General features: G+C 40.5%; 1 protein-coding gene across 40 annotated transcripts in view; it reads right to left on the reverse strand.

Annotated features, from left to right (window-relative positions):
- PDE4D (phosphodiesterase 4D) overlaps positions 1–14,072 on the reverse strand; it is a 1,507,422-nt gene that overhangs the window by 48,625 nt on the left and 1,444,725 nt on the right. For 38 of the 40 annotated variants that reach the window (XM_021076869.2, XM_085002307.1, XM_085002305.1 and 35 more), the window contains one exon: positions 5,354–5,466. In XM_021076869.2, coding sequence (XP_020932528.1) covers positions 5,354–5,466 — 113 coding nt within the window. Of the gene's footprint in view, positions 1–4,620; positions 5,141–5,353; positions 5,467–5,552; positions 6,191–14,072 lie in introns of those variants that run through there. The other 2 variants (XM_021076886.2, XM_085002328.1) reach the window with 2 other exon arrangements.

Consider the following 14,072-nt stretch of genomic DNA (forward strand, 5'->3'; position numbering starts at 1 on the left):
CATTACCAGCATTTCACATCTGCCATGATAATGTGTATCTTCAGGAATAACTGACTTTCACAGGAATCTTCTTAAATGGAACAAAATTATTATCTATCATCCTTGCTATTTAAGGAAAAATGTGTTTATTCATACATTGGGAAAAGTACTATTTTATCTTGGCCAAGCCTTTTATTTTGAAATTTTTTTAAAAAAGGACATAGTTCATAACACTCTGAGATAGAAGCTACCACTATCCCATAATTATATCAAAATGTAGTAACTAAAAGCAATTCCTCAAGTAATTTTTCTGATTTACTGAATCACAAAAATTAGAAGTTTTCGATAGATCAATGTAAAGAATATGTAAGCTTACCGCTACTAAATACTGATACAGGAATTGAGCTGATGACAACTGAAATAAATTAAGATCCTTAACTTTTAATTAATTAGTTTTAATCCTTACTGTTTTATTAAGTTAAAGTCAAGGGCTTTACCATCCAATGAAACATAAAAAATATCTGTTAAAAGTGCTTCCTTCTCTCTACTATTACTTAAAATAAAAGAAAAGAAAGTATTTTTTTTTTCTAACAGTGATCATAAAAACACGCATTCCCAATCCTTCATACTAACTTTAAGGCCCTATAAGTAAACTACATAAATCTTTGCCAAACCTTCTTTTATAAAGTAGATGAAAAAGCAGACAGCAAATTCAAAATATCAGTAAGCTGAGTTTCTATAGTTATAGAAGATAGTTTCCTTTAATATTTAGAGTTTCCCTTTAGGTATCTGGATTAACCCTTAACAAGTGTTTTACAACTATGTCAGTAAGTTTTGATATTTTAAAGAAAATGACTGTTATCTGCTCTTCCCTCTTAAAGTGTCGTTTCCACTAATTTCAGCTTCCTTCTCAGCAAAATTAAACATTTACTTCTGTTCTGAGTTATACTCATATAATGCTGAAAAATATTAAGATTTAGCCACTTGAATAAACATTCTATGTTCATTCCAGCACCACTTTTGCTCAGAAGAAAATGGATCAGCAGTCAGCGAAAACTATAGCACATGTATATGTCAGGTATGCACTGACTACTAAAAAGCGGCAGGGGGAGCAGAGAGCAAAACACTAAGAAAAAGCACGCCAGAAAAGCAAGTTAATTTATAGGCATCAGAATCATGATAGAGATGTTTGCTAAAAACCAAAGAGACAAAAGAAAGTCCATGAAGAAGTCATGTCCACATTCTCAAAGCTGGCCTAGGTGTATACGGAATGAACTAAAGAAAAACCTAAGTCTCTTAGGATACCTGAATCCTAACTTCAGGATGGACTTTCAGCTTGAAGCATAATAGGTTCCAGCAATACCAAAGTCTCAGAACTGCTTCAAATTTAGAAAGGAGAAACAATAAATTTTTACAGTGGTATATTTTGGAGGAAATCAGGATGATTTCTTTTTATAATTCAAACAAGAGTGCACTTACACTGAAGGTCTGGTGAAATGTGCTTCATTAGATCACAAGAGGATACAAATACAGGGTCCAATGCACAACCCTTGAGAGCCTTGAGGCTCTTGGCCTCCCCTCCTCACATCCTCAATTTACTTTCTATAAGATAAAGATAACCAAAAACACTGTGAAACTATTCTGCATTAAAAACAGTATGAAGTTACTTTAGCTTTGCAAAATCTGTACAAAAGGATGGAAATGTCCCTATCAATCCCACATTATGTTTAATATTTTCTAAAAATTAGGAAGCACTGCTTTCAGTTTTAGAATGAAACAGAAAAAAACAGCTCTTCTGGTTGGAATTCTGCAACTGAAATTTAAGAAAAGATCAAGCTTCTAATTAGAACTTCAAGATGTTTATGTCTATATTATACTAAGGAAAATATAATTTAAGCATTTTTATAGTACAGATAATGTGCACTAAAGCCAGTTATTACGTATTGTATTGTAAAAATCCATGAAACTTAAAATGTCAACTGAATGGTTAAAAAAATAATAAACCTATTTTAGTTAAGTAGGCAACCAATCAAGTTTAACTTAAATCTCTAATAATAATACCAATAAAAACAGGTATAGTGCCTGTCACATACTATTAGCTAGTTGTTTTATACATATTCTTTGAACTCTTACACTGACCTTTCAGAACAGATATCACTGTACTCATCTTATGCTAAGGAAACTGAAGCTAAAAAAGCTTGTCATTTCTCTAATGTAAAACAGCTAGTAAAGAACAAAATCATGATTCAACTTCAGATCTGTCTGCCTCCAAAGTTTTTCGAGATCTCACCAAAACGTCTCTTAACTCTAGCAATAAGGTTGCAAAGGAAATCCGTACAAATCTTGGGCAGATTAATGTGCTTATGAGGGTAAATGCTATAGATTTAACCACTCAAATTAAATGCCATCTAGAGCCTCTTACCCTACTTGGTACAAGCATCTGACATGAATTACAACCAATGCTGGCACTGGCCAAGAATTCAATAATTTTCTTGCCTCAATACCACCAATAAACATTATGCACATTATAATACCAATCACAAAATACATGTAGTTGCTTCTAAAGCGTCATTTTAAAACTGCTAATGGTTTAGATTCCATCTATTAAGTTTTTTTAAAACATGGAGAACCTGTTAACTCAATTTGTTAAATAAGTTTGAGGAATCAATTCCCTTCTTCCCAACACCCAAATCTATCTCAATAATAAATATCTTCTCTGCACAATCACTTAAAAACCCTGATCTCTTACTAGTATTTTATTGCATTAGAGTAAAAATTTTAAAGCTTCAAAAAGAGAAGAAAACAAAGAAAAATGTCATGACTTTTCAAAGGTAAACAATGGTTGGTTTGAACAAGTACATGCAAAAAAAATGCATGGTAATAAAACTAATAACCAAAATCAACGTTTCAGACTTATTCAAGCACACTCAAGAGATACTTGGCAACCTAGTGGACGTGTGACACAAGCTGTCACATATCCAGTTCAGACTTAGGTTCAGCATCATTCTTGGGGACCTTTAGATCAGCTGCTCCAACTCAGTTTACAAGCTCATGTGGATGTGACTTATTCGTGCCCTTGTTATCATGCTAAAGGGTAACTTTACAACCTTTATTTTACCAAGAGCTCTTTTTCCTTCTATGCTAATCCCTTTTCATCTATAAAAAGTCAGAGGAACTTATCACTCATTTAGAAATCAATGGGTTAAAAAAAATGAATGGCTTAGACATGAAAAGTTTAATCAACACATTCAGCTGAGCTGAATTTTATAAATGTTACAAATAAGTGTCAAGACAGTGATCTTTCAACCACAAGACATAAACATAGCTAGAATGATTACATTTTGAAAAAATCTTTTCTCACTTAACCTAGATTTCATTTCAACCAAACAAACCCATCTCCCACACTAAACCCGTAAATTAACTCAAAGTGTAATGGGGGGGGGCTTCATAAAGAAGATTAAAAAAAAAGAATCCCTGCCTTATTTGGTGCTTTTAAAAGAAAGAGGTCATTTTGACCAATCATTCTGACCTAAAGTTTTATTTTTTTATCTTAAAATATAGATAAATTAATTTCTTGACAGTTGAAGCCATTTACAACACATGATTAGATTTCCTATTAATTTTTAACATTCAAACATAGATCTCATCATTAAAAGTATGGCTTTGGGTGGAAAGTAAATTGTTGCTGCTCAGGTTCACTGTATGAAAAAGTACCATCAAATCACCTTGAAAATATAAGCAAATGCTTGCACAGCTTCATGGGCCTTTGGGTTCTTCTTTTTAGAACACGGAATTAACCACATAAGAGAATAAAAGCTCAGGCCCATTGCAGAATGGTCCCATAGCATGTAAGACACTGGAGATACTCCGCATATGTCTATGGTTATCATGAGCCAAATTATGAAAGGATAATCTATATGCTATAAAATGAATCAATGAACTAAGAATTTATTAGTCAAATAAGAACCAGGGCACCCTATATTACAGCACAGCAGGAAATAAGAGAGCAAATATTGGTGATTTTGATGAGAAACCATGCAAAATTCAGAAATGAGGCTCAAATGACAAAAAACAAAATACATGAACTTGATCATTAGCATGCATATGGGTAGGTTAATGCCTGAAGACAGTGACTGGGGATGTCTTTTTATTTTATTTGAAACTAACTTTTCACTTAAAAACTATACTGTCTCTATAAGCACTGTCAAGAGATAAGATGCCATGATATTTTTTTTTTTTAAAACTGCATGAGAAAAAAACAGGTGGGATAAAAACTATAGTAAGCCAAAAAAAAAAAAAAAAAAAAAAAAAAAAAGCATAGCTCTTTGAAAAATATGTGCATACAGACAGAGTAAAATAGTATAACCTTCCTGACCTTGTAAATAGGTGGCCTGAAATACTTAAACATCTTTAAAGGGGCAATTGCTACTAATTGCCACACAAAGTTACCAGTCCTTACTGGCTAAATCCCTTAGCCATCTGCATCCAACAAGCCCATGTCTCCTTTCCTATCTCCTGAGCCAAACAATCATTAAAACATAATAATCCCAATTATTTCCTTACATAACTAAATATTACAAAAAAAAAACAAACAAACACAAAAAACAAGAATTCAAAAAAACACAGCAAAACTGACAATACCTTGCTTTAAGGCTATGTCCGGCTGAAGGTTGCTTCCCGCACCCCCAACTCCACTATCCACCAAGACCAGCATATTGGCATATTAGGCACAAATACCCCACTGAATCATCACAGTAACTAAATAACCTCAGAAACCTGGACTGTCTCTCCAACATTCACTGAAACAAAGGCAATGATCATAACGAACCTTAACTTCAATATCCCCTGGGGACACATACAGCCAAGTAAAAATATAAAGGCTTACTTCTTAACCTTGACACCTAGAGAAATGTGGGTTAAGGTTCCAAGTTCAGTGAACTGTTTTGAGTTGGAGTGTGGTAGGTGGTGACACCCAAAGGGATTGCATTAACCTCTAGGGCAACTCTTATTTCCAACTGGGAATTTCAAGAATACCCTTAATCGTGGATTGCCAGTAGACTGAACTGGGTTTCTGCTGCAAGGGCAAAGTGTCACTTAGGAGTACCCTTCCAAAAACAAAAACCAAAACCACTGTGTCCTAGGGGTACTTCAATCAAACAACGTCGAAGCTGCTTTTGCAAAGTGTTTAATTTATCTGGAGTGAATGGAAAAGAGAGGGCAGGCACAGCTTTAGGAACCTCCCTCCAAGGGAGCCAAAATGCAATGAGTGTGACAAACCTCTGTATGTGTTTCCCAGGGCCACGGAGACCGGTGGCTTTACTAGCGTGGGAATCAGCAGCGGAGGGGCTTCATTGAGACCCAAGCCGGGGCTTACCTTGTTGGAGGCCATCTCACTGACGGAGTGCCTGGTCTGCAGGGTTTCTAGCTGGTCCAGACACCAGTCCAGCTCCTCCAGGGTCTCGCTGGCCAGTTTCTGGTAGGCCTCCTCTGCGAAGAGATAGGGAAAGGGGGACTCAGTTCTCAGGCGCTTCACGGGACCGCCAGCGAGTTCAAAGGGGGCCATCCTGCCGTACCCCGCCATGCTCGGATGCCCGGTGCCCGCACATGAGGGCTGCTCCTTCATATTGCCGAGCCAGGCACCGCGAGGAGGGCAGGGGCTCTGCTAGCGGGGCAGCCGGCCTCGGGAACACACGCTCTCTCCAGCTTGGCGTCTCGGTTCGGCGTCCGGGGAGGGCGCGCCAAGTGCGGCAAGCCAACTTTTACACGGACCAAAACCCCCACGATGCGACTTTGAGAAGTCCTGGTGCTGGAGGATGGCGAAAGGGGTGGCGCGCGCGCCCGGGAACCCGCCCCGCGGAGGGAGCGTCTGGTCCACGGCAAGATGAGCGCGGCGCCCGGCTCTGAGCCGCAGCCCCGCGCCGCCCCTCCTGCCGAGCCTTCACTCAAAGCGAATGAATCAGCCGCGGCCGGGTGCGCGGCCACCACGTTTCCTGTTTTCTTTCTCAACTCCTCCGGCGGCGGGCGCAGCGCCGCTCCATCGCCGCGGCTTTCCGGGAACACTCCCCCTCGCGCCGCTCACGGCCCTCTGAGCCGCCCGGCCCCTCCTCGGCTCTCTCACACCGAGATCGCCCGGGGCCACGGCCCCCAGGCGCCCCACGCCGCCCGGCCGCCTAGCCGACGCATCACCCGGCACAGCCCGCGCTGCTCGCTCGAGAGCCCAGCCGGGGAGGCGCGAGCGGGAACGTGTGTGTCCGTGGGGCTGCCGGGGGCCGGTACGAGGGGAGCGGCGGAAAACCCGGCGTGGAGCGCCCGCCGCTAGGTCGCCCGCCGCCTGGGGTTCGGCCGGCCGCGGGGTTCAGGGGTTCAGGAGAGACCTAACGCGCACGCGCGCGCGGCCGCGCACCTGCCCCGCGGGGATCCCGCGCGCCCCGCGGAACCGAGCCCCTCCCGGTCGCCCAGACTGGCAGAGGAGCCTTGGTGTCTCCGAGCTTTCGGGGGAGAGCCCGAGGGGCGGCACAAAGAGGGTTATTTATGACCCGCGCAACTGTTTCTGTGGGTTGGGGTTTTAAGGTTACTGAGGATTCGTTTCTGAGGATTTAGGATCTACCTACTTCAAGTGGACAGGGTGACTGTGGGAATCAAAAGTATTTTCATTAAAACCAGACTCTCTATACCCAGCCCAGCCCCTGCTAGGTTCCAGAAGTCTAAATTTGGGGATACACATAAACAGGCAAACAAAAACATACAATGTTGTGGGTCGGAAAGCTTTACAATTCACAGATTTGACAATGTGCTATATTTTCACATTGACAATTGTCGTAAGAGTTATCTTACCGGAACAGCAATGTGGCTGCACTCGGGCCATGGGAAATTTACACCTGTTATGCATACGTCCTTCCAAGTCAGTCAATGGAATTGCAAATCAAGGAGCAGGATGGTATTGGGAAGTCAAGGGAAAGAGTATCTGTTGTCATTATGCACAGAATAAAGCTTACAAAGGGGAGAAGATGAAAACACCACATCCAAAGGCATGTTATGGAAGCAGTTTCTATTTACAAAAGCTGACCCTGGGGCAGTTCTACAGTAAGGGATCAATTGCAGAGAAAGTCACTGTATTACATGCAGATGAGCATACCTTACAGAGGGGTAAAAATCCAAACTCTCTAGAGTCGTTTTACAAAACTTTATTATTGTCAATTAGAAAGAATGCATTGAAGAGCTTACATGAAGTTGGTGAGATTCTTCTTCTTTGTCTTCGAATCAAATCTACAGGTATTGGAGAAGAGATTCTATGCTTGAAATTTAGACTCCATAAATGATCAGCGGCACAACCAAAAATTTCATGGACAGAATCTCAGGCTTCTGGGATTTTTCAGAGAGGTTTTTATATAAAATTTGTAAAAGTTAGAATAACTTTCAAAATATTTGTTACATGGGCCATGTGGCTCACTGTTATCAATGATTCTTGAACTATTTGCTATTCACTTTGAGAATTCTAGGTTAAAAATTGTCTTTTATTCCACTTTTTTTTTTTTTTTCTGTACCAATCTCTGTAAAGTATACTTCAGGTGAACAAAAAACTGCCTAAACCCTGCCGAGTGAACTAAAGTGTAAGACTGGAGCTTTCCCAACAAGAGAGGAAGAGCCTCATAAATCATAAGTATAAAATATCTGTATAGCCTTTCCTTTGAGTATAGGAATATAAAAATATAACGGGCTTGTTATAAAATTTGAAACATTACACAAAGTTGTAACAAAGAAAGTTCCTTGTAATCCCATACCCTAAAGATCACACATAACAATTAAGCCTATGACCATAACACGTTTTCATTTTACTTAACATCTGCCATAAGCAACTACAGCATTACCTAGTTGGGATGGTAGTATAGGTACTATTGGTTTTGTTTTGGCCTTTTTCTTCCCTCTAGTGGTATAAAATCAGGATGTAGGAATTTTTAAAAGAAAATTAACTTATTTTAGGTGATTTGAACCACCCATAGTTAGCATATCCAGTGGGTTGAAGATGCATAACTCCTGTATCTAGGATTACTCACTGCCATCTTGCCAGTCACTGGTTATATCCAGAAGACAGGAATCCCCTCTCCACACCTCAATGGCTTAGTGTTCTACATTCCTCTCCCCTGCTCTCCAACTTTTCCAAAGTCTGAGCACCAGGGGTTCGATCCCTGCCCTTGCTCAGTGGGTTAACGATCCGGCATTGCCATGAGCTGTGGGGTAGGTCGCAGACGCGGCTCGGATCCCGCGTTGCTGTGGCTCTGGCGTAGGCCGGTCGCTACAGCTCCAATTTGACTCCTAGCCTGGGAACCTCCATATGCTGGGGGAGCAGCCCAAGAAATGGCAAAAAGCCAAAAAAAAAAAAAAAGAAAAAAAGCCCTCTCCCCCCCAAAAAACAGCTTAAAAAAATGTAGTCTGTGTATCTATTTTAAACTCTAACTACTTCTGCATGAGTCTGGAGAAAGAAAAAAGAAAAAAGAAAAAAAAATGACCAGAGCACATTTACATACCAACAAGTAAGAAAATAATTACTAACTACAGAGCAAAGAACAGTTTGTTCTATAAAACTGTTGCTCAAATAAAGAATTACTGTTGATATTAGCGTAGAGCTGAATATTCTACTTTCACCAAATTCCTAGGTTTATAAGCAACATGGCTAGCCACAGTTTTTCAGTCAGTTTTAAAGCTTAACTTTTAGGAATTTTAACCCCAAATGTTCTGAGACATTGAGTAACTGACCTTTTCATCCCTTCTAAAAAAGCCTCGATGTGGAATTGCCAGCTATCCTACAGGAAATTGAGTCATCACACCAAACAACACACCTAAATGTCACCGATACTTGCAGGACAAAAACAGTGAGCTGGTTTAATTTTGGGTTTTACCAAGAACTTACACTGCATTCATTAATAAAATACTTTTCTCCCTGGAGAGCAGTAGTCACTATGGCACTACCTGAAAATATATGAAAACTCTTCTATTTCCCTGTCCAAAATCTTTCTAGGTCAAGGAACTACAGGGAGAAACTGCCTAATCAACCACTGTTGGCTAAATTCCACAAAAGCCAGGAGAGGACGATGGAAGAGCAACTGAGAAATAACTTGAGCCGTTGCAAGTCCCCTCCTACGGTAGCATTGGTTTCCTTCAAGGCCCCCTTGAACTATGTAACACCCGTGATTCTGCTCAGGATCTTCTGTGAACAAACAGTCCTCAATTCTTGCAGGCCAGCACTTGGCTTCCGTCATTGTGATGCGATCAAGGGTTCCCCTGACACATGGCCTGAAATGGTGCCAGGGGCTCCAAGGGAAGATGCTGAAGCAGCAGCTTCCTCTCGAAAAGGAAAAAAAGCAATCACCTCAGAGCCACAACAGTGAGCTGGAGGCTGAGGTTGTTTTCTTCTGAAACGTTCAGCCGTTTACCCTTACTCACAGCTTACAGCGATGGTGACCATTGAGGTAAAAGGATCCACTCTATGTGATGTGTGACTGTGTGGATGTCAGTTTCTCTGCCAGCAGTTGACTGATTATAGGTCTGTATAAAGTTGTCATAACCCCTACACAGACCTATTGGTGTAAATGAAGAGAACCAGTCAAAACAAAATGTCACTTACTTTGGATACCATTTGCTTCCACTTAATTCAAAAATATAAATACGAACGCTGATGGCTGATTCATACTTTTCCTAAAATTAAATGGAAAACAACAACCCTTTATCAAACAGGTAGGACTGGAGGAAAACGATTTCCATTCCACCATGTATTGCTTTGAGCTGTCACTGCCTGAATTTACTACATCAAGGATTTGTGCACTTTAGCTCTAACTTTTGTTGACTTTTTTTTTTTTCTCTCTATACATTTTATCTGATGGGAAATACATGAAGGAGTTGGATTCACTTTCAATGTGTATGTGTAACAGGTTTAAGCAGAGCTTGCCAGTGGCAAGCTACTCTCATTTCCAAGTGTAGTTCCGGCGTCAGGTTCTTGTTTTGAAATCATAGGAAATACATAAAGTTTCACTTACTACTTCAAAAAACCTCCAAAGGAAAGGTGTACATATTTTTGTGAGTTTTTTCCTTGTCTTCTGACTATCTTTGATTTTTTTTTCCCCTGGGGCTGCTGAAGGCTCCAATAGAATTATGTTAATGAAATAAACATAAGATTGGGTTGTATTGACTTCTAGTATCTTCAGTAATTTCAGGAACATTTAACACCAGATATGTACCATGCACCTTATCAGAGTCAGAGTCTGCAAAAACAAGACACATTAAAGAATGTGTCCCTTATCCAAGGAAAGCCTAGTGTCCCGGGTATAGTTGGTTTTAGCATACTCTACTGTAGAAAGTATTGCGAAAGAAGGAAGCGTGTACACTATGGGAGAATAACAGAAGGCAATTTAAATCAGAGGTGGAGTGGGAAGGGGCTAAGTCCTAAAAAATGAAACAAGTGATGAGGGTGAGAAGATTTTTTAAGAGAAACAATATGAACGAGCACATGGGCCTGAGGTCAAAGGCTGTGTGTGTGTGTAGGGAAAGGACCTCCCATGAGAAGAGTCTTGCTCAGGGGGAAAGAGGCTAGAGAAATCTGCAGACTCTGGTCATGGAAGTCTTGTCAGGCATTTCCAAGTCAGGGCTTTGGGCTGAATCTTTAAGAGGAGGAGCCTTGATAAGTGATTCATGGTACTGTGTGATTTAGGATCAGGTTTTATTGAGATGGCAAATTCTAGGGCTCTGCAATAAATGGATTGAAGGAGGGAAGGCTGAAGTCAGTGAGACCATTATCTTCAGCCATTTTATTGGTAAAATAAAATTAATAATTTAAAGAATATTTGCACCTCTGATGATTATTCTTATCTAAAACAATCTAAGTATTAAAATTCGACACAGGCATATGCTCCCATAATATGTCAGGCCTGAAGAGAAGGACTGCCCAATTAGACGTTTGCAGGAATAGACCTCTTGCTTTCAAAAGCTAAAACTTCTGAAATTGCAATCATACTGTATTCCTCATAACTGTATCTGCCAGATTTTCTTTCAGCGAGAATGTGAGAAATGTTTGGCAAGGCTACTTACTACAGAAGCTAAGACTTTAAGGAGCCCTAGTTTGAGCAGAACTAAACTGTGGCCTCTTCCACACAGAAAAGGGGAAGACGATGCTGGTTGCTCCAGTGGGAGGGAATATATATGGTGGATGTGTGTGTGCATGTGTGTAACAGAAAGGGGTTGACTTGGTCTACAGAGTAATTTCACCCTACAAATTCCCCACTCCTTCCAATCTTTAACAAAGTTACTGAAGGCACAAAATGCTGATTTTTTTTTTTTTTTTTTGCTTCTTTGTTTAGTCTGAGCTTGGAGGGCAGACTGGTTCAAACTGAAATGTCTGCCTGAGCTGACACTGGAGAGAAGAGACAGTAAGAGGAGAAGCTTTTGGAACTAAGTGTAAGAGGAGGGAGGATTTTTGTCCAAGGAAACAGAGCCAAGTGTAATCAGACATCTGGACTGGGGACTTTATGTGACATGTATGTGACTATAAGCAATATTACTCCTTGATGGAAATTAGAAAACAAGGAGTGATTCATGGAGATCCCATCGTGGCTCAGCAGTTAACGAACCCGACTAGTATCCATGAGGAGGCAGGTTCAATCCCTGGCCTCGCTCAGTGGGTTAAGGAGCTGGCATTGCCATGAGCTGTGGTGTAGGTCGCATATGCGTCTTGCATCCTGCGTTGCTGTGGCTGTGGTGTAGGCTGGCAGCCAGTTGCAGCTCCAATTCGACACCTAGACTGGGAACCTCCATATGCCACGGGTGTGGCCTAAAAAGACAAAAGACAAAAAAGAAAAAAGAAAACAAGGATTCCCATCTCCATTCCACTACATACAAGGCATAACCCCTGGCACATCACCTAATCTTTCTTGGACCTTAATTTCCTCACCTGTAGATCCGGAAGAATAAGAAGAACCTCGTAGATTATTTTAGTTTGAGTGCGAGACCACGAGTTAGATAACTCTGTGTTGATCACCTAATTGATTCTTTACCAGGCACTGCACTAAATGATGGAGATTTAGCAATGAGCAAGGTAGTTAAAAGTTCCCACCTGCTCTCAAAGAGTTTACATTCTACTGATTATAATAATTTTCTTTTCATGTGAATAAACATATATTGAACACCTGCTATGTGTCTGGTGCTGAGTACAACAAATGAAATAACTTTGGCTTTCAACAAGCTCATAGTCCAATGAGGAAGGCAGTTATAGTAGAGTACGTATGTACGTTTCCACTAAAGCCAGGCAGTAGATGGAGATGCACTGTCAGCACAAGGCAGAGATGGGGGACAGGAAAGATGTCATTAACCACAGCCTAAGAGCGATCTGGGAAAGCCTTCTGAAAGAGAGAATGCCAGTCCTGAGTTCCAAGGATGGATTGAAGAGTTAACCAGGTGAGGAATGGGGGGGGTGTGACATGTGAGATAGAAACATGTGCTGTTGCCAGTTGGAGAACCATAAGTCATATCAAGCAGATAAGAATACTAAATTTGGGTTCAGTAATGGACAAAGATAAGTTAGAGAAGTAGTCATGGGGATTTTAGTACAGTATTCCAAGAGTTTATTTTTTTTTAATTCATTTTTTCCTTAATGAGTCATTTTGCTTTTCAGGAAGATTACTCTGGGAACAGTGGGCAAAGAGGACTGGAGAAAGACAAGACCAGTTAGGAGGCCTTGAGTGGGAAGAGAAGCTGCCAGAAAGGGAGGGCGAGAACTTCTCAGGAGCAAAGAGAAAGGAGAATTTCAAAGGTGAGTCTCAGGTATAGCCACTGATATTCAAAACAAACCATATATACCCACCAGTTTGGAGTAAGCGGATTTTCATTCCTAACTTATAATTTAACAACAAAGACTAGGAATGTTAGTGAAGAAGCTTTGCTCTGGGAACTTGTTTCAATAAAATAACAATAAACATTTTTCAAAAAGCCTGAAAAAAAAAACTATATATGTTATTTTCATACTCCTGTTACAACCTTAGGAGTCTTTTTGATTCCTGAGGGAGGGGCTTGTGGGAGGGTATCTGTATTGCTGTCCCACGTACTATCAGCCTCCAGGTATGACACAGTCTTTGGATCTTTATTTCTGTCAGCATTCCTTATGGCAAGTAAGGTGTTTGACTGGGTGATCTCTACTGCTTACCCAGCTCTAACATTTATTTATCCCATAACTTCTAACAGTACGTTATCTGGGTGAGGTGTTGGTTTTGAGGTTGTTTGTGACTGATAAATCTGGGTGGGGTCAGGTATTACTATAGAGGTAAATTCTGGAATTGCCCAGACATCTTTAAGTTCCCATCTAGTACCATGATTTTGAAACTCAGTGAGTTTAGCTCAACTGTATATCAGATATAGATGCTTGATACTTGAAATTGATATATTTTAAGAAAGTTACTGATAAATAGAAAGTTGTGCTTTCTCTGCTGTATATCTCTGTCCCAACCATATTCCCATCAAATACTTCACTAACTGATTTACTAATTCCTTCTTAATTTCTATAACTGCCACCTTTAGTCAGAGCCTCATTTATATATTTCCAGATTTTGCGTAACAGATGACTACTGGATCTCCTTGGGTTCAGTTTTTCTTACCCCACAACTGCTTGTGAAGTCAGAATACCCTTCCTTCAACTCTGTGTTTAGTGTGTCAATGCCTCACTGAAAATCCTGCTGCACAAGCTCCGTCCTGCTTATTCTCTGAATGCCATACTTCTTAGGTTCACGGAAGGCTTTTTTTCAGTGGGCTTTTCCAGCTTCTTTTATTCACCATCTCATCTAAGGCTACCCTCCTTAGCCAATTTTTCTACCTGGGTACAATTTGCTGGCTTCTGTTTCTATGACGGTGTTTATATCACTTTTATATGTGTTTCTATGCTTTTCTACATGCCTCTGGGACAGTTCCTGACATTTACCAGCGCTCAACAAATATTTGTGAGGTAATAATCAATAAATATGCATGCTTTGTAACAAAAAGTATTTCTCTCCAAGTAAGATTTAGGCAGTTACACTCTCCTGGGTTTGCCTCTCATGTATCCATCTCCCTCTCTCTGA

The sequence above is a fragment of the Sus scrofa genome, chromosome 16, assembly GCF_054392235.1.
Source record: "Sus scrofa isolate SSC_HxYL_T2T_F1_AM1 chromosome 16, Sscrofa_HxYL_maternal_Yorkshire_Landrace_v2.0, whole genome shotgun sequence".
In the NCBI taxonomy this organism is placed as follows: domain Eukaryota; kingdom Metazoa; phylum Chordata; class Mammalia; order Artiodactyla; family Suidae; genus Sus; species Sus scrofa.